The sequence below is a fragment of the Filicampus tigris genome, chromosome 15 (genome assembly GCF_054856515.1).
Source record: "Filicampus tigris isolate MCC_2025a chromosome 15, RoL_Ftig_1.0, whole genome shotgun sequence".
Classification (NCBI taxonomy): Eukaryota; Metazoa; Chordata; class Actinopteri; order Syngnathiformes; family Syngnathidae; genus Filicampus; species Filicampus tigris.
The window spans coordinates 4,196,173-4,216,103 of NC_141231.1; the positions used below are offsets into that span (position 1 = coordinate 4,196,173).

The 19,931-nt window shown below is 38.7% G+C and overlaps 1 protein-coding gene across 2 annotated transcripts in view; it reads right to left on the reverse strand.

Moving 5' to 3' along the window:
- cacna1bb (calcium channel, voltage-dependent, N type, alpha 1B subunit, b) overlaps nucleotides 1-19,931 on the reverse strand; it is a 176,178-nt gene that overhangs the window by 47,825 nt on the left and 108,422 nt on the right. The window contains exons 19-27 of one of the 2 annotated variants that reach the window (XM_086052698.1): nucleotides 19,774-19,880; nucleotides 15,749-15,811; nucleotides 14,987-15,028; nucleotides 12,359-13,075; nucleotides 11,148-11,332; nucleotides 10,731-10,860; nucleotides 9,989-10,118; nucleotides 9,375-9,434; nucleotides 9,113-9,219 (exon numbers count right to left, since the gene is read on the reverse strand). In XM_086052698.1, the coding sequence (XP_085908824.1) occupies nucleotides 9,113-9,219; nucleotides 9,375-9,434; nucleotides 9,989-10,118; nucleotides 10,731-10,860; nucleotides 11,148-11,332; nucleotides 12,359-13,075; nucleotides 14,987-15,028; nucleotides 15,749-15,811; nucleotides 19,774-19,880 (1,541 nt within the window). The remainder of the gene's footprint in view (nucleotides 1-9,112; nucleotides 9,220-9,374; nucleotides 9,435-9,988; nucleotides 10,119-10,730; nucleotides 10,861-11,147; nucleotides 11,333-12,358; nucleotides 13,076-14,986; nucleotides 15,029-15,748; nucleotides 15,812-19,773; nucleotides 19,881-19,931) is intronic. The other variant, XM_086052699.1, reaches the window with a different exon arrangement.

Below are 19,931 nucleotides of genomic sequence, written 5' to 3' on the forward strand. Positions count from 1 at the left end.
TAAATACTGTATTATATATTTGAACTTATATATAACTTATAAATATTTGACACTTTAACTATAGTTAACTATAGTTAAAGTGCAGTATATCAGCTGCCTGTAGAGCAAAAATTATGCATATCTGTTTGAACTTGTAATAAATGTAAGGCTGTGTGTGTATTCTTTATCTATTTTTCATCAATGTATTACTTTTATGTATTGTCTATTTAACATACTTAAAATTACCCTAAAATTATTACATGTTTGTCCATACAATGCTGACATTCATTGAACATTCGCATGTTAACCTTGATCAGGGGGTTAAAAAAAAATCATTCTTTACATACCATATCTATCTCTGACATTGCCTGGTGGAAAACAACTTTGGCATGCTCCTTTTTTGATTTTCCCTATCTACTTTGGCAAGTAACATTCCCTCGACCAATAAGACAAGCGGATTCTGTATCCTGATACACACGAATGTGCTCTCATCTCACTGGTCATAGAGCAGGGGAGGGCTTAGGACCGTTACCGTAAATTGTCATATAAAGTGAACTGTTGTTCATTAATTCCATTGACATTTTACAGACTATTTTTGACTCTCATGATATTACGGGACAAAGTGCGTGCCTTTACAACTCAATACAGGATGCATACTTATATTTCTAAATACGTGACAATTACGTTTTTCAAGGGACTGTTGGCAACCCTTTATAAAACACATTTTAAAAAGCCCCTAACCAATAAAGTGTCTCACACATATAGATTAACACTGGACTGGTAAGTGTTTGAAATTTTGCTAACCTACAATTTTTATGTTTTGTTATTAATAATTGTAGAAATAACTGCCTACTGCCTTCAAATTGTGTATTGGATAAATCATACTGTGACTATCTGTAAATACAAGTAGAAATGTTGATCTCTTACTCATATTTATTTTTAGTGTTCAGTTTACATTGTAAATCAGGAATGGACTCTATACACGTAGTAATTCCGTGTTTCGTGTAAGGTGGCATATTTTTAACTTACAGTTGGCAGGTAAATGCAAGGTGCAAAGTGACAACAATGTCAAAGTTTGCTATCTGCTGGAATTACTTAAAGTTACAATGAATTACGTATTAGATTTAGAATTGCCACAGTTATCCAAGTAACTGCAGTTGAGTAACTCTCAACTCAACTTAATTTATAGAGCGCTTTAAAAATACAACCGCGGCTCTACCAAAGTGCTGTACATAAAGACTAATAAAACAATAATGACAAGTATATACTACAGGGAGAATCAATGTGCTCACGGCCTAAAGAGTTTCTCCATCTCTGTGACAGGAGCTCTGTGACGGGACGCCGGCCCGAGCTAAGCAGCACAGAGCAGAGAGACAGAGAGAGACAGTTTTGGTGGTGGAATTGCCCCAGCGAATATTAACTTTCCCTCTCCATTGTAGTTCTGGGTCACTGGGAACATAACGGGCAGCACACCACATAGATGGACCAAGGAGCTATCTGCTTGTCTTTCAAAAGTAAAAACATTTGATGCCATTGCCACTTGAAAAGTACCAACACTGAACTATAACAAACCCAGGTTATCACAAACAGTATTGAACGAAGGAGGTTATTTTTACGTCAGATGGCATCCCAGTAACTTATAACATATCGACAGCCATGCATATGATCCATTGGCCAGACTTTTCCCCCTGAAATTGGAGTGTAAATAATTTAAAGGCCCAACCCTATACCTCGAAACCCTCAGGGACTTTCACAATAATCCCACCAACAGCACTACGATAATACTCAACCGAAGATGAGCAGGTGACCGAGATTTATGTGCTGTAACACATGGTTCAAAGGTACTATAGGCTCAAAGAAAGGAAGATGTGTGGTTCCATCACTCTTCTCCCTCAGTTACAGTCTAAGAAAATGACATGCACCGCTCATGCTCACATTACTTGACTACCCGGGCATGCAAGCTAAAAAGACAATTCCATCTCTTGTTATTAAAGGACCTACACGCGGAGATGAAAACAACAGTCTCCCAATAGCTTTCAGAAGGTCAGCAGTGTTTGCTAAAATAATTTAGGATCCAGGTATGTCAGGTCATTGTTACTCATTGGGTGTGTGCACGACTCAACAGCCTCTTAAGAGTGGGATCCTTCCTGAGTTGACTTATACTCCGAGAAGCTTTAATGCCCCAGTAAAATGGGATGCGCATTTCACTTCATATTAAAAGTCTACTTCAGGAGGTATTCTAAATCATTCTATAACATGCCAAACAGGTTTAATTATACATAGTAAATGTTTCTTATTATGATTAAATTGAAGGAAATTTGCTAAGACTTTTTTTCAGACTGATATCTGTGCAAGTATTCACATTTTGAGTATTAAGCAGTCTCAATACTGAGTACAGACACCACTCATACTTTTGATACATGAAATGTTAATTAACACAGTGACAGATAATTGTGAACAGACCTTTCTTTCTTACTGACACACATGGCTGATATGTCAAACAACTGCAATGTAGCGCCAACTACTGTCATGGAGGACTTACTCGGTCCAATGTTCTTGCTTATTGCGGCCTTCCGGAGAACCTGATACATTGAAAAAAAGCTGGTATGAGCCTGATACCGATATTTGGTGATACATTGCGATACCTGGTGCGTGACACTGACTCACCGCACAGCTAGAGTTGAAAATCAGTAGCTTTTAGACATGACGGTCCGATTTCACTCCATGAAGTGCCTCATCTTTTCTCATGACCGCAACACACATTCACACCTACTGGGACACATACTATACGTACTCTGTTTATTACGATACATGTACATACTGTACTCTGATTAAGTGTGAGGTGCACAAACTTGTCCGACCTCCAAAGTGTTGCCATTTCTCTCTCTGGTAATCGATGTGACAAGGCCGGATAAATCCGCCAATCTTAATCTTCTACTCAAAAGCTGTGCTGATCTCAAATTCAAAGCGATGCAATGCCACCATTTACTGGGACCTGTTAGTCATTGCAGTGGTTAACAAACAGACAAGCTGGGTGAGATACTCTTCCATGAGTTCCTCTTGAAAAACATACGTGACCAATAAATAAGTCAGCGGCAGTAAATGGTTTGATGAATATAAACATCCAGGGTAATGCATTAATTAAAATGATCATTTGTTTGAATTCTTTTAGCAGTTGTCATGAGCAGTATCTTTAAAATGAGGAATTTCGTGTCAAATGTCAGAACGATGAGAAAAGACTGAGATTTTTCCAATTGACCTTCTGAAAGCTAGGTAAAGGAGATCCCAATATTGTCTTCTTGTCCTGATGTCCAAATATTGGGACAGGAGCTACTCTTACTCTACAAGGGAAGAGGGATACATGGTCATATCCCAAGCACCTTGGGATGGAGGCCAACAAAAAAAACCCCACACACATCTGAAGAGGTGGATAAGAGAAGCATTCTTTGCTTCACATGTAGGAAAGAAGGGAAAGGAGTGTGGACAGGCAATAGGTAGATAAGGACTGTTCCCACCTGGCCACGCTTTGTTGCGATCTGATGAGAAAAAGCATGATAAGCAGACAAACACACACAATGAATTAACACCCAAACCCCTAAAATGCCAAAAACCAAAGGTAGAGCAAATGGATGTAACAAAATACAGTCAAGCCAAATAATCTATTTAAACAGATAACCATATATTGTGATGGTATAGTGATGGTTATTCAAATGATGACATCATACAGTATGTTGAAAAGGGACACCAGATGAGAAGTTCTTTGAGTGGATGGAAAGGCAAATCATGGACTTTTCACACTCATGTGTGATTTAAATAAAACGGTGATAAAGGGTATAGGTGACGACCCGAATTACTTAACAATGAAAGGACACTGTGAAGGAATAGCATGTGTGGCATGACTGACTACATTCACACTGCAACTAAGAGTGAAGAAAATCTGACTCGACTTTGTAATGTCACTGTCCGCTTAGCAGACACATTTCCACTTCAGCGCCTCAGCACTCTCTAAACGCCACACAACTTTTAAACCAATAGTTTGACTCATGGGTATTAAGCTGGTTCGAAACATACTGTCTGCATATCCATTCAACCAAATTCAATTGAAACCCATACAAACAGGTTACACATCCAGTACTGTGTTGTACTGAACTTCATAGGTAATTACTAAGCAATGATTTTGAACATGGCAAAAGAAACACTTGGAATTGAAAACATTAAAAGTGCCTTAAATAAATGGATAAAGGGTGAGTTCAATAATATTAACCTTTGAAACGTTTCACTTAGTGCTTATACTGATCGTGAAATTGATTTATTAAACATATTTCAGAAATTAAATCCTCATTCTTTGCTGCTCATGAGTACACTGCATTTGGGTAAATGTGTAGCCAAACGGGTTGACATAAACATGGCTGAAAGATCACAGTTCTGTAGTCTTGATGATGGTTATTAAGTTCCGCAGGTCAGAAATATCATTTAAGTCTTGCAATGTGAAAGCAGCCTGTGACATCATAAATATGAGTTGATGAGGTAAATGATATGAACGGAGCGACCAAATGCTGGAAAGGAAGGGAGGCCGGGTGATGGGTTAATGAAGAGGAAATGTTTGCGTCTGATAACTTGCATGAGTGAATTAGAGAAGTGCTAATGGTACTATGTGAGGGCAGTGCCGTGCATTAGAAGTCACAGAGATACTGACAAAACCCTCAAAGTTTACTTTATGTTTGCAGTTTCACATACATGCATGGTTTACGCTTTTTGTATGCCAACCGCAGCACTCATCCTCTGCAACTCTTATAAAAGACTCAGCTTTTAATTTTTTTGTCTCAGCCAGTAAGGTATGAACAATAGGTCATTGCTGCCAACATTATCAGATAAAAGGAAAACAGTTAAATTGCTCTTTTATAACACAACCACATACACGTGTGTGCCAGTATCTCTGGTTGTTACTGATCTGAGTTAGACAGAAACACTCATTCAGCTGTGAGGTTGCAGAAGATAAACTGATTAAATTTGCAAATGATGGGCAGGAAGGAAAACAGAAGATCCAAACAGGACAGACAAGCACAGACTGAAAGACTGAAAGTTCAGGCATTACCCCATTAGGCTCCTGAAAGCAATCCAAGGCAGAAACCAAGGACGGAAGGAAAAAAACGTGAAAAAAGAAAGGGACAAATACACAAGAATCAGCAACATGTAAAAGACAGAGAAGCATCAATTTTTCATTGGAAAGGGAGGAGAAAGCGGAGTGACAGCAAGCAGAAAAAGATCATACAGGTGAGAATCTGTAAAGAATATTAGGACAGGGTCCATGTGAAACCAATTGCAGAGGAGGTAAAACTGAAAGAAAAGAAATAAAGAGAATAGGGAATCAGCTTCGAACTTGTGAGACCCAAATTGCAGGTCCGTATGAGCTTCAAGGGGCTCATTAACTCTGTTTTCAAAGCCTCTGAATTATTGTGAGACATATTAGAAATGCGGGGAAATACAAACTCTAATTCCAATGAAAGTTATGTAAAACAGAAACAGAATACAATGATTTTCAAATCTTTTTCAGCCTATATTCAATTGAATACACCACATCTTCAAACTCTTGAACTTATTACTATTATTATTGTTTTAATTGCAAATATTATCACATTTTGAATTTTTGATGCCTGCAACAGTTCCAAAAATGCTGGGACAGGGGGCAAGAAAAGACTGAGAAAGTTGAGAAATGCACAAAAACATCTGTTTGGAACAGGTTAATTAGAAACAGGCAAGTGTCACGATTGAATATGAAAGGAGCATCCCTGGAAGGCTCAGTTCTTCACAAGCAAGCATAAAGAAAGGTTCATACAAACCAACTGTGTGAGCAAAAAGTCAACCAGTTTAAGGAAAACGTTTCTCAACGTACAATTGTGAGGAGTTTAGGGATTTCATCATCTACGCTCTATAGCATCATCAAAACATTCAGAGAATCTGGAGAAACCTTTGCATGTTAGCGAAAAGGTCCAAAACTAACGTTGAAAGGAAATGCCCTTCAATCCCTCAGGTGGCACTGCATTAAAAACTGGCGTCATTGTTTAAAGCGACATTTCAGAAAAACCTTGTGAGTTACTTTATACATCAACAAATGTAAATTAAAAGTCTTACATGCAAAGCCAAAGCCATTCAGTATATCATCCAGAAACACCGTCAGCTTCTCTGGGCCCGAGCTTATCTGAGATGGACTAAAGTTGAAAAGTGTGCTGTGGTCTGACGAGTCCACATTTCATATTCTTCTTGAATATGAATGTTCATGAATGTTGTGTCCTCCCAGCCAAAGAGGAAAAGGAGCATCCAGATTGTTATTAGTGCAAAGTTAAAAAGTCAGCAGGTATGGGGATGTGTAAGTGATAGCTTGTACATCTGTGAAGGCACCATTAATGCTGAAAGGTAAACACAGGTTTGGAGCTGTCATCCAAGCAACATCTTTTTCAGGGACATCACTGCTTATTTCAGCAAGACAATGCCAAGCCACATCCTGCACTTGTTACAACAGCGTGGCTTCATAGTAAAAGAGTGTGAGTACCAGACTGGCCTGCCGGCAGTCTAGACCTGTGCCCCATTGAAAATGTGTGACGTGTTCTGAAGCGTAGAACACGACAACAGAAACCCCGGACTGTTGGACAGTTGAAGGTGTACATCAAGCAAGAATGGTAGAAAATTCCAGCTATAAAGCATCAACAATTAGTGCTCTCAATTCCCAGACACTTATTGAGTGTTTGTTGTCAAAGGAAAGGTGATATAACACAGTGGGTACCAACATCCCGTTTTTTCATTTTTTTTTAATGTGTGACAGGCATCAAATTCAAATTTTTTTTGCTGAGAAAAAACCATGAAGTTTATCAGTTTAAAAATTACATATATTGTCTTTGTAGTGTATTTAATTGAATATACTAAATATACTATATTGTCTTCTGTCATTATGTTTTAAACATAGTCCCAATTTAATTAGATTTTCGGTTTATATTAGGCTACAACAAATAATTCTTATTGATGCATATTTAACATGGGTGGATCAGACTAAGTATAGAGCATGTTTTTTTTTTTTTTTCATTTAAAAACCTACTGCATTATAACCATAATCATCACAGTGTTAGGCTTGGAAACATTCAAGATTTTGAGTGAAAGAATAAACTAGTTCAATCCATCACGAAATATTAATTCATCATTTCTGCTTTAAATTTTACCATTTAGCAAACAAAACTGACTGTTAAAGCAATCTTTAAAAACTCTGCATGTATTTGTTTACTGTATTTGTTCACGTATTAGTATATGTAAGCATGCCACAGCTGGACGCTAATTTGGATTTGAATATGAAATATAGAATTGGAATATAATGTTCAACATTATTTCGGTATTAAAATAAGCATATTTCTAATTTCCAGTTAATTTCTACAATCACTTCTAGACCCTGCTGCTCAATTTAAGGTTTTTCTTTAATGTGGGTCATGGGGACTAAATGTAGCATTTGATTGAAGAGATTGACATCATGTTACCAAATTAACCCATGGCAGCACAAAGGTATGACCTTGGGCAACTAAATCCAGGTTTTATATATGTATATATGTGTATGTATGTATTAGTGCTGCCACAAACGATTATTTTGCTAGTCGACTAATCACTAACAGTAGTCGCGATTAGTCAACTAATTGGATAACATATAAATCGCGGCAAATCGCAGCAGCAAGCTGCTGCTCTTATAATAAGCATCATTCACTTACATCTTAAATTCTTTATGTACAAACTAATCATGAATACAAGACAATAGTACATTTAACTTGTATTAAACTTTGCAACTCAAGCCATCATTCCTGACATGTTTATAAATAAAGGAACAACTTAAATTGATTGCAATACACTGTCCTTTAATTTTTTAGCTGTAATTCTTTAGTGTGTTTTAAAATTGAAACAAAACTATACACTATGCAGAGTTGCACTATTACAATGAAATTATCTATGAATACAAAAAGAAGTACTTGTAAACATATTTCACTCTTCTTGGGCACCAAGACTTTTTTTTTTTTTTAACGGAAGGTAGGGAAATCAGAGGAGAAAATTGGGAAAATGCTCTGTGCTAAAGAACAACTCAAATAAACATTTGTATAGGTTTTTAATTTTGTGTTAATTTAAATTTTATCAAAAAGGTTTTGTTTTTCTTCACTAGTATGCATAATTTAAAAGTAATCAATCAATCTACACAATAAAAATGTGGTATGCACCTGTAACAAGAAAAGGAAGACTTTTTTTTTGCACTATAACGTAGTATATTACAACAAACTTAATTATGGATTTTATTGTTATGTGATGCCGATGAGTGGCAGGTATGCCGTTTTTGTGTTGAGTGCTGACACTTCCCAGTTCATGAACGCGTCACTCCGTTCGCAAGTGAGAGAAAGAGAGAGAGAGCAAGCGTGCCCTTCCTGCTTCGATGTCCACCACGGGCATAAACACACAGAGTTTTGAGTGTTAATCAACGCGAGTTTACTGAATAATGGCTGCTTAATCCATAGAAGATGCTACGACGTGTTAGCGTACCAAATAGGAGCGTTACATCAAACACACACTGTAACGTGTGTAACTGCAACTAGCCAGATATGAAATCAGGCATAAGCCATAACTTGCTTCCTTTTTTAAAATGATTGGGCATCCCCATTGCGCTGCCATGAAAGGCAGGTTTGCATTGTATTGAGTAAGTATATTTGGTGAAATGCACCGTAACTTTCATACTCGGTTGCCAACACGAATTAGCCCCTAGAGTGTAAGGCTTACACTACTTTCACTACTACACTACTATCACCCGGATTACCACCACTGCGCATGTGCGTTGCAGATAGGAAAACAGCCAGCGGGAGAAGCCCGGGATGCGGCAGTCTCGAGAGAAAAATAATGTGCCAAATAAATAAATATATAAATAAATGACACGTCGATGATTAAAAGTAATTGTCGACGATTTTGATCATCGACGTTGTCCTGATTAGTCAACTAATCATGGCAGCCCTAGTATGTATAAATTTGCACTTGCACACACCTTGTTCATATATATAGTACATTGCACAGTAGATGTCTATATACAAAAAACATTGCAAGAGCATTAAAGAAGAGGACTTACGAGCAGGCAAATGCCACAAGAGCGCCACTGACCACAATGAAGTCAAGAATGTTCCATAGATCACGAAAATAGGAACCAGGGTGGAGGAGCAGTCCTAAATCAATCATCTTGAAAATCAACACAATAATATTAGAAAAAACAAAACGGCAAAGACCGCTATGTAGGCATTTTTGCTTAATTCCCAACTACATAATAGACAAAAAAAAATGTGCTAAAACAAAACGTCACCAAAGACTCTGCTTTACTCTGACAGCCCTCTTACCTTAATCACCATCTCAAAAGTAAACACTCCAGTGAAGACATAATCCAAATACTTGAGCACCTGCAAAACAGAGTTAGAAAAGATGCTATAAAATGACAGTGTGGGATATGTGAACAAACCATGTCATAGATGTCAAGCCCTGTCAACTTTGCACTCCCCTCAAGCAGAACACACTGCTCACAAGACCCACAAATAAGACAGAAAACACACATGCATGTTACATCAAAACCATGCTGACTCTGGGCAGAATATGAATTGCCAGTGCCAGTCTGTCAAAGCGCAAGATACCAGGTCACACATCTTTGAACATGTTTTTGTTTTGTGTCATACAAGACATGAATACATATGTCACAAAAGCATAACAGACACTCAAAGGAATTTCTGCACAAGGTTTGCACCAATTCTCCTGTGCTATCTGTAAACAAAAACACATTTTGGTGCTTCCATCCTACTGCTTGTTGCATAAACTTTCAAGTCTCATCAGCAATTATTTTGGATCAGTCAAAAAAAGATTCAACAGGCGCATTCTTCTTGTAAATATGACTTCCTATGTCTAATCTGTAAATTTGGGAACTATGATACCACCAGATGCTGAAGTTCAAAATCTGACTCACGTTGTTACGCGGTGCATTGGATTGCACAGGATCCTCAGCTGCCAGGGCAATGCTGCTCATGGTAATGACCATCAGGATGCACATTTCAAAATACCGTAGGTTGACCACGTAGTGACACAGCCGTCGTACCCTGTGACACCGCACGTGAGAGCATAAAATGAAGAGACAGCTCATGTTCGAGTGGCATGCTTCCCAGGTGAGCCATGAACAATAAACAGTCAAAATGACTCATCTGGTTTGTCAAGATACCTATGAGCCAATATAAAACAACTTAAGATGCGGCATCATCAGCATATGGGGAATTTAGCGAGGACAAATGTCATTCCTACGTTCGAATCGTTACGATGTACTAAATTAGAATTGCAGATTGCTGTGTTTTCATACCATTTGTTTAACAGTCACAAGACACTTCCATAGGTACATTTGTACAATCTAAGGACATTCGATGTAAGGCCTCTTTAAAACTCTGCCCTTATTTCTTTATTTATTTATTTAGCATTTGTCATTGTAGTTCGTACAGTGGGGCTGTGTTAATCAGAACTGGAACATTTATTCTTCCTAAAGTTTCTTCCATGAATGGTATATTCCCCTTCCCATTGATTTATTAAAGCTTCCATCTTTAAAAATTAATGGAAGACTGTTTCAACTTTCAATTAATTACACAGGAAACTCTGGAAATTGTGCAATCTTTATGACTTTAATTAACAAAAAAATGTACGCCAGTTATTACCCAATGACTTACGGGTTTGTTTGTCCAAAGATGAACATGGAACTATAGGGGAGGATCTGCCGAGGCCTATTGGCAGCATCGTCATCTTCCAGAGCTTTCTTCTCCTCGCTGACTCCGAAGTTACCACACTCAATGTTGTTCACTAGTGTGGAGAAATACGTATATTTGTGTATTTATCGTAGCTCAAAGGGTTGAACTGAAAGAGATACTATGACTATATAATTGTAATTGTCATCATTTTGCTTAATGTGGGTTGATTTTCAGCCAAGGAAACATCGCATGGATAGCCATCACGTTTACCACAAGCATTCATGTCTTCCAATTCCTGAAATGATTCCTCATTAGTTCCAAGTATTACATTCTGTGACGAGAATACTAATACTTTAGTTGGAAGTGGGCATAATGTGATGTGATGACGGTTCTGCTCACTGGGAATAATGGTGGTCTCTCCAGGAGGGGCAGTTATGGTGACAGGGATGTGAATTGTGTTGCTGTTAAGGCCGGCCTGGCTGGCTCTTGTGGAATTCCTTTGGTTATCAGCATCTTCTTGTTTGTCTCCAAGACTCAGAGGACTCGTGGCAAGAGCCTCCTCCTCACCATCAGACTGCATCTCCCTGTGGAAAGAGATGTTTATCTGATCAGAGACATTCACTTTGAAGGTGCTTCATCTTTATGCAGTCAAATGAGATCCAGTAACTTGAGGGGGTTGAACACAGATTTTCTCAAAAGACAAAGCTATAAATTATATTATATAGTATTCTTATGATGTCTTCCACTAGAGCAGCGGTCTGCATCCTTCAAAAGGAAGGGAGGAAGGAAGTCATTTTTAAAGATGATGAAGAAGAAAGAAGAAAGATTAAGGACATGGATTACTGGAACTGGGCCATGTGGTCTGATGAGACCAAGAGAAATGTATTTGTTCGGATGGTGTCAAGCGGGTGTGGTGGCACCCAGGTGAGGAGAACAAAGACAAATGTGTCCTGCCTATGGTCAATCTGTGGTGAGAGAGGCATAGTCTGGAGCTCAATTACAGCAGCCAGCACTGGGGAGCTACAGCTCATCACGGGAACCATACATGCCAATGTGTATTGTGACATACAGAAGCAGAGCTTGATCCACACCATTGGAAAGTGGGACTGAGGGTAAAGGTGATGGACAAACCATCTTTGCGAAGCCCAAGCAGGGTTAAGGCAGTGCTGGAAAATAATGGTGGCCACACAAAATATTTACACTCTGGGCACAATTTGTACATTTTCACTTAGGGGTGGTTCAAATTTGTTGCTATCAGTTTGGACATAAAGGCAGCAGTAAAAGCCCAAATGCCAGAAAGTGTTGATTAAGTTTATGTATAACATTTGCGTTGTCTTCATCAGGTTTGGGTTTCATAATTTTAATTTCACATGAATCATAAAGCTGTCGTGGACACATGTTGCAGCTGTACTGGGAGCCGACAGCATTGACACAACTCATGTTGAACGGACCATGAACTAAGATCTTATTTCTTTGAAAAACATGTCATGGAACATGTAAGCAGAGAAAGGACATGGGAGCTCACAAATAATGAAATGAGAAAAATCCTCAATCAACCACAAGACCAACACGTTCTGTTATTTGATAGCCGATACTACCTGGAGTCTTACCTATGACTTTTCTTGCACTTTTTGCTTTCATCTCCATCTAGGGTCGACTGTGCTCTGACCAATCGAGAGCAACGTCCTTTCCTCTCCCCATTACCCTCCGCTCCTCTCCCCCGGCCCCTGCGCTCTCCATGGGCACCATTGGCTAATGTCCCGTTCCCCTCTTTTGGTGTACGGTGTGAGTGGTGATGGCGATGCACTCTCTCTTCCCCTCCTCCCCGTACATCAGAGCCCTCCTCTTCCGGGGAGCCGGTGTGATGATGCCTCCGGCGCCTCTGCCCCTCATCCCGACTGTGACTACTCTCCCCTCTTCTCTCCTTAGTCTGAGCGCCGTTGCTACTGTGATCTTTGCTCCGGCTGTGATGGGTGTGGTGCCTCGTGGCGCGGCCGTCACCCCCATCTCTGCCCTCGCCGTTCCTGTCCCGATGGCGGTGGTGCTTTCTGCTGTGCGAATGGAAGTTGTCTCCCGTGCCATCTTGTTGTCCTTCCTCAGGAGGCCTGTTAGGAAGGTCGCTGTTCCTGGACTCTACCACAAGGGGCCTGTCCAGATGAGTCTTCATGTCGGGATGGAGATGGAGAACAGAGGACAGTCGTAGGCGTTCCTCAGGGTCGAGCTCATTAAATAGAGCCTCGCTGCTTGCTCTTATGTTGTGTCTCCTCAGTTGGTTGGTCCTCTGCTCCCACACTGACATGGTCTTTGATGTCCGTTGCTGTTCCTTGCTAGGCACACAAAAATCCCACATGGCAATGTCACAATTAACACCGTGTCATTTAAGATGTCTGCCTTTTACTAGGTTTTTCAGTGCATGGTGTTTGGACAGATATTGGTCATCTCCAGTTAACACACAGCCAGGTCAACTTCTATTATTGATGTTAAATTCATAATTAACAGTATCAACAGCTACCTATTCGTCCCCGAAAGACCCAAACTTACGAGCATGTCACAAAATGATCAGGGATGTAGAGCACAAATGTCCATCATGATAGATTTCACTAACCATGCTCATGTAAAATACAGAAATGCAAACAGTACTGTTTAAGTTTAGGATTTGCAGAAAACACATAAAACCAGAATGCAGTGGAATGAAAGCATACAATGCCTCATTTCTAAATTACAGTACACTATATACATTATATGCATGTACCCAGGATGCCATAGTCATGAATGCACCTCTATTTTTTTTAACCAGAGGATGGCTGACTTTTCCATTTTCACCAGCAATTTAGGCAATCCCTCTTTCTTTATTAAACAAAGTGTACTCATGTTAAGACTCATAATAGCACTCTCTACATTCCTACTGCCCCGAAAGATCCATAGTCTAGTACAATAATATAACTGGCTGCCTGAGGGTCATATTTAATGAGGTGTGAGTATTTCACACGTTGGGGTTGAAAGCAAAAAACATTTCCCTTTAGTTGTGCTTTGAATTCTGTTGGCTGGAAACATTTGGACCATATTTGTCCCTATAGCTTTTAATAGAAGAGGATGTCCACAAACCGGAATCTTTAACGGCAGTAAAGATGCCATCTGTTAACAATTGACTTTCCATCATAAACAGTATTTTTGCATGCCGTGGAACCGAGGACTTTATGAGTTCTACAAACAAATAGACGATCCCTTCTCCCATTCCTTTCCTTCTGCCAAGTCTTTCCAATTGGCAGAGAATAATTCATTATTACTCTATTTAGGCAAACAGTGAGCCAGGGGAATTAAAATAGAATACAGTCAATCCAATATTAATGTGGAATTTGCCAGGCCCCAGCACACAAATGAGGTGATCTATAAACCATTCAGAAAGAAAGGTACATGCTTGCTACAAGTGTTCCCTTTGCTGTAATAGAGTAAAAAAAATACTACTTGTTCAAATTACATTTGACAGATCCACTCCTTTAAAAAAATACATTTTACTGTGTCTTCGAAGACTGATTACTGAGATTAGGGATAACTTGATTTAATAGGCTCATAACTACAGTATATGGAATGTGGCAAAGGGAACTTCAGCAAAAACAATATTTTTTTTTATAGTATTTGCTGCCCTAATAACAAGTCTACTGTGTATCTTTGGGATGTAATGATAACAGCGATATCACAATATCATGATATAAAAAGCCTACTGCATGAAGACAGCTGGGATAGGCTCCAGCACGTCCGCCACCCTCGTGGGATAAGTGGTTCGGATGATGGATGGATCCAGATACATTTTTTAAAGTAGATGTATATTCTACTTAAAAATGTATCTTGATTTCGATGATTTTATTTCATGCAACCACTTGACAAAATAGAATTGAGTAAATCCAACTCTCTTGAAAAAACTTTTGTTCAGTGTAGCATTGGTTTGTTTTGGTCTTCTACCCATATGATTCTGTTTTAGGAACATGTTTGCTACAACTATCATACAACTGTACGTCCTATGTCAGCTTCTGCAGACATGGCATGCCTGTATCCAACATGGCAACAATGAGTGAAGACACAAATGGGTGAAACTTGACTTTTCATATTATGTGCTTTTTTTTAAGTTGTGTTATTTCCTTCTAACCCCCCTCAAAAAAGCAATGCTTACTGTGTCTATATGAATTATTTACATGGTACTTTATTGGTTAGTTAAGTTTGCTCCATCTGGTCACCTGTACCTCAAGATTCGGCGGGCAGGGGTAGAGTAGAGACTATAACTCCTAAGAGACAGACAGAAGACACACAAAGACAGACGGAAGACACAAAGGAAAGGTTTCCACACGCACAGACGTGAGCAACACACACAGGCTGTATTTCCCAGAGAGGAAAGTGACAGAGACAAAGACACTAAAGAGATAAAATTATTCTTCGCGTGAGATACATTTAAGTCCCCACAAAGCATACGAGTCAAATTAATGTTTTGTGTTGTCTCAAAAAGATGTCAAATAGTCAGCTTCCCTAACCTTATTTTAGAACTGCAATACATTCAGACACCACAAAACAACTGTTATGTTGACACAGACAGCAATAAGCAAGCTATTGGCTTCACTGCAGACAGTGTTGTGGTTAATAAAAGCACTTTCAAATATTAAACAAAAAGTTCAGAGATGTGTGTTTGCTAGACTATTTCTCTGTTGTATTAGTGTTTCAGGCCAATACATTTTATACTGTAGGAAAGATTATTTTAATTCCCTTTAAATTATGAGGCATTTGTAAGGAACATGAATTTATGATAGCGGTTTATTCTGTATGATATATTCAAATAACGGTCTACTTCGCCAACAATAAGGACAAGACAGACAACAATTTTGATGTAGGGAGCCCCAGTGAAGAAGAGTAGTAAGCTAATTATATAGGTAGTACCGTAATTCGATCTGAATGGGGAGTACAGAGGAGAAGAGGCAAGGAGGGGAATATTGTAACAGAGAGTGATAACTCACAGTGACTGAATGCTGTTGATGGACGACCTGCGAGAGATTGCATCTCGATTTTGCTTTACAAAACTGTACATGCAGAACAAAAAAACAAAAGAAAAATGAGACACAAATATGAAGGGAAAAGGTGGAACCTCAGTCCGTCCACCTGTTCCCTTCTAATTTACTCCAAAGGACAAATCTGTGCAACTACTTTGCAAACACCATCACTAATTTGTAAGAAGACGTTTTTAGAAAAGCATAAACTGAACCTCAAAGCTAGTCAGGAGTTTCATTCCAAAGACATTTTCCATTTGAATTTGTAACATTAACAATTAGAATGGTTTGAAAACAATCCTGATTGGAATTTTCATCGAATTTTGTCAAGAAAATGTCATGCCATGAAACCCAGAGTTTGCAAACAAAAACAGTACATTTCAAACAAAAACAGTTGCTTATGAGCCATCTCACCAATGTGTCACCACACTATTCACTTTCAAACATTTGAAGAACACTGGAGATTAATGCACAGGAACATAACAGTGATGACAGGGGATAAGGGAGGGTAAGGCAGCTAACAAGTGTTTTGTCCAGTTGAGCAATGAAGGAGACGCTGTAGGACAAACATCATTTTGTGTAATGTATAGCCTGTGAGGGCAAATGAGACTATGAGTCACTCTTTTTCACCACGTACAATAACATACCTGTGTGTGTGCACATGTGTGAGCATGGATTTACAGAGAGATTTGACGTTACATGAGTTACAATGTAAGATACTTGAAATTTAACTGAAGTATTGCTTTCAAGTACTCCACACAAGACTGGAGGGAAAAAACCTCAATGTAATGTATTTAATTTTGTTAGTAATTAGTAAATGATTACGCAAACAAAACCCTACCTGTCTTTTGAACGATATTGAAACTGTGAGCATCTTTTTATATACAACTTTGTGAAAATTGAAGCAGAAGATACCATTTTGGCCTCTTTTGCCACCCCAAAAACATGAACCCAAAAACTACTCAGTTTGTTTGCCTGGATCGGGGGTGTCAAACTCCAGTCCGCAATGGCCCAAATCCAGCATGTTTTAGGTGTGTCCTCCTCCAACACACATGATTCAATTGATCAGGATCTTTATCAGGCTTCTCAGAGCTTGCTGATGAGCTGATCATTTGAATCAGGTGTGTTGGAAGAGAGAAACATGCTGGATAGTTCAGATGAGCTTGTGTGCTTCGCTTTAGAGTGGCCGTTTACTGTGAGTACTAAGAATGGCCTTTGGGTCTTTTGTGATAAGAGCTGTGAAATGTTCTGGTTATTTACATCATCGTAATGATGCCAATAAAAAACGATTCACGTTCTTTGAGACGTTTTTTAATTCCACAAGGGCCTCCCATACCAGATGGATGGAATATTATAATTTTTTAGATAATAAAAAAATATTTAAGAAATGAACCAAATATAAGGAGTAAGTATTTTGTTTGCATGGCCTCACACTAAGCAATGCGGTAGAACCCTGAACACACACGCCGTGCACGGGGCCAAGTCTGGGCCTATGGTTTTGTGGCGATTGAAAATATGAATCGCAGTTGCATGATGTGGCAGCCTCACAGATTATAGCCGATCAAAATGCACGGAAGGTTTCACAAATGCCATCCATTTCCTGGTTCTAAACTAGCAAGACACAGCCACGCTCCGCCAAGCCATAGAAATACGGTATAAACAGTACACTTACATGCGTTTTACAACAGTACTTAACCATATTTATTTTCCTATGCGAGCCCTGACAATCAGTAAATCCCCATTGTTCGCCTTTATTTTTGCCCACGTCAGACTTTAGCAAACTGTAGACCGTGGGGTAAATATAGCTTCCGTTTTGAATTTGTATGATTTCCGTCTAGCGGAGGTGTGAAAATTTGATAAAATGGGGCCTGAGAACCTTTTAAAGAACTTTTTTTTTCACAAGGGCTAATGTTACACATAAGTGAATACTGTTCCACTAAAGTATCAGTTGCAGGGCTCCAGACTGCCCCTAAATAGTGGCAATACGCCATCGCGCATGTGTGACCAGTAAATTTGCTGATTTTATTTTTTTTAACTCTTGAATATTTTTTGTTCCTGATAAACTTATGATACGCTCCCACTCTTCTGCCCATTTATCAGAAATATAGTGAAAATGAGTGATTTGAATATTTGCTTTGCAAGTCAATTTGGGATGAATTCATGTGCGTCCCTAAATTTAAAAAATGTAGGTATCTTAAAAAATAGGTTTTGTGATATATTTACATAATACTTTGCAGGACAGAAGAACATGTACCTAAACAGGTTGGAGCCTTTTCACAATCCACCCATAAGTAAAATTATAAAATTATTCAAATGCTTAAGCTCAAGTAAAAATAAAAAAAAATAAAAAACTTTAAACATACCTGTACTGGCGACACTATTTGCAAGTACAGTACTTCTTTACCGGTGGCAATACTATTTTGCACCCGCAAACGTGCTGCTTGTCAGTGAATCTTGCATAGCAAGAAAGATGGAAATCAGCATCCCTTCAAATGGGCATCGAAGCTGCCTGCAGCGTGTGATTACACAAAACTGAGCAATTTAAGTTTTAGACTGCCCTCTAAATGTTGCAGCTGAAGCACAAATTCTTTACAAAGTATAAAATGATCCCATGTCTTGTTATTACATGACGCTACAGTGGATTTCTTTTTAGGTTAAATACACACATCACATTTTTTTTTAATTGTGCTACTTGCCAATAGTACAGCGCTTTTCATTGGTCAAGACAGATATCGGCGTCTTAAGGGTATCTCTATTGGCTAGGCTGGGCAGTTAATTTATAAAACAAAATCCAATATTGTAAAATAACGTGCACATTTTCAGCATGTGAGAAAACACACTAGTAAAGTTATATATTTTTTCCAATATTTTAATAAAGGTTTGCCTCCCTTTACTTGGTCATCTAATGAAAAAATGAATCCACAAACATCATCATCATCATCGTCATTCTTACTCTATCTTTTTACGGATAAAAAAAAAATGATACAGTACAAAATATTTCACGGGGATCCTCAGAAAGCGATACAGGCTCGCATAGTTTACATCGATGGGAGTCCGTGTTGTGAATTGCCCGATGTGCGGGGATGAGTGGCCAATTGCCATTTTTCGCGATGGTCGGGAAAGAAGCATCACAAAGAGTGATGCTTACGTGTTTTTATACCATTTGTAGAAAGAAGAGTACTTTCCCTGTCCTTTCCATTTTTTGCATGAGGCTAGTCCACCAATTTCACATTACGGAAACCTAGTGTGGAAACCTTTCTGCCACTAAGGGATAACTGTAAATTATATGTAATATATATTAAAAATCCTAAATGTTCTACAAAGTTTCTTATCTTCTCAAACTCATACTTTTAATGTCCATTTGTCATGAGCAAAGTTAATGTTGCATGTACAACTTGAACTAACAAGAAAACGATCTGTGATATTGGGTGCTTGTTCAACAAAACACTTTTTATATTTTCCGTGGTTCAGTATTCCTATCACTTTGTTTCTGCTCAACAAAATGAGATAATGTTGAACAGAAAAATACAACTAATTGGCAAGTACATGCTGTTTTCTTAACCCTAGAACACTAACGGCGGGTGGTTTTCACCAACACATTGTTTTTTTAATCTGATATTTTGAATTGGGAAATTAAAGAAGACCACTTCCAATTGAGCATACAGTGTTGTAATTTTACATACATTGATGAAAACTGTATTTTATCAGGGATATTACATCGGGTTAAATGTACCCGACGTTAGTGATAATTTTAAAATTTGTGTTCTAGGGTTAATTGTTTGTAATTCAAGGTGAACTGGGGTAGGGTAGGAGGGGATGTGGGTGAACCAATTAAAAGTACAGGAGTACTCTCCTAGGTTGAGAAGATGAGAGGAAACACAAACACAAACTCACACACAATATTAGATGGAGGAAGAGGACGACAACACAGTCAATAACAAAAGAATGTTTCATTGGGGTTGTGTTAGAGAATTTTGGGATGCACAGAAACTTACGCAGCTATTGAGATGTTGGCTGCTGACATGGGACTGACTTCCTTCACCTCCAAAGCCTTCTGCAGAGCAAGCTTCTTATTGGCTGCCTCCTCCTGTTCTTCTTCATCCTTTAGCCAAGTTGCAGGATTACGCACTGCAGGTGTATGTATTATGTGAAA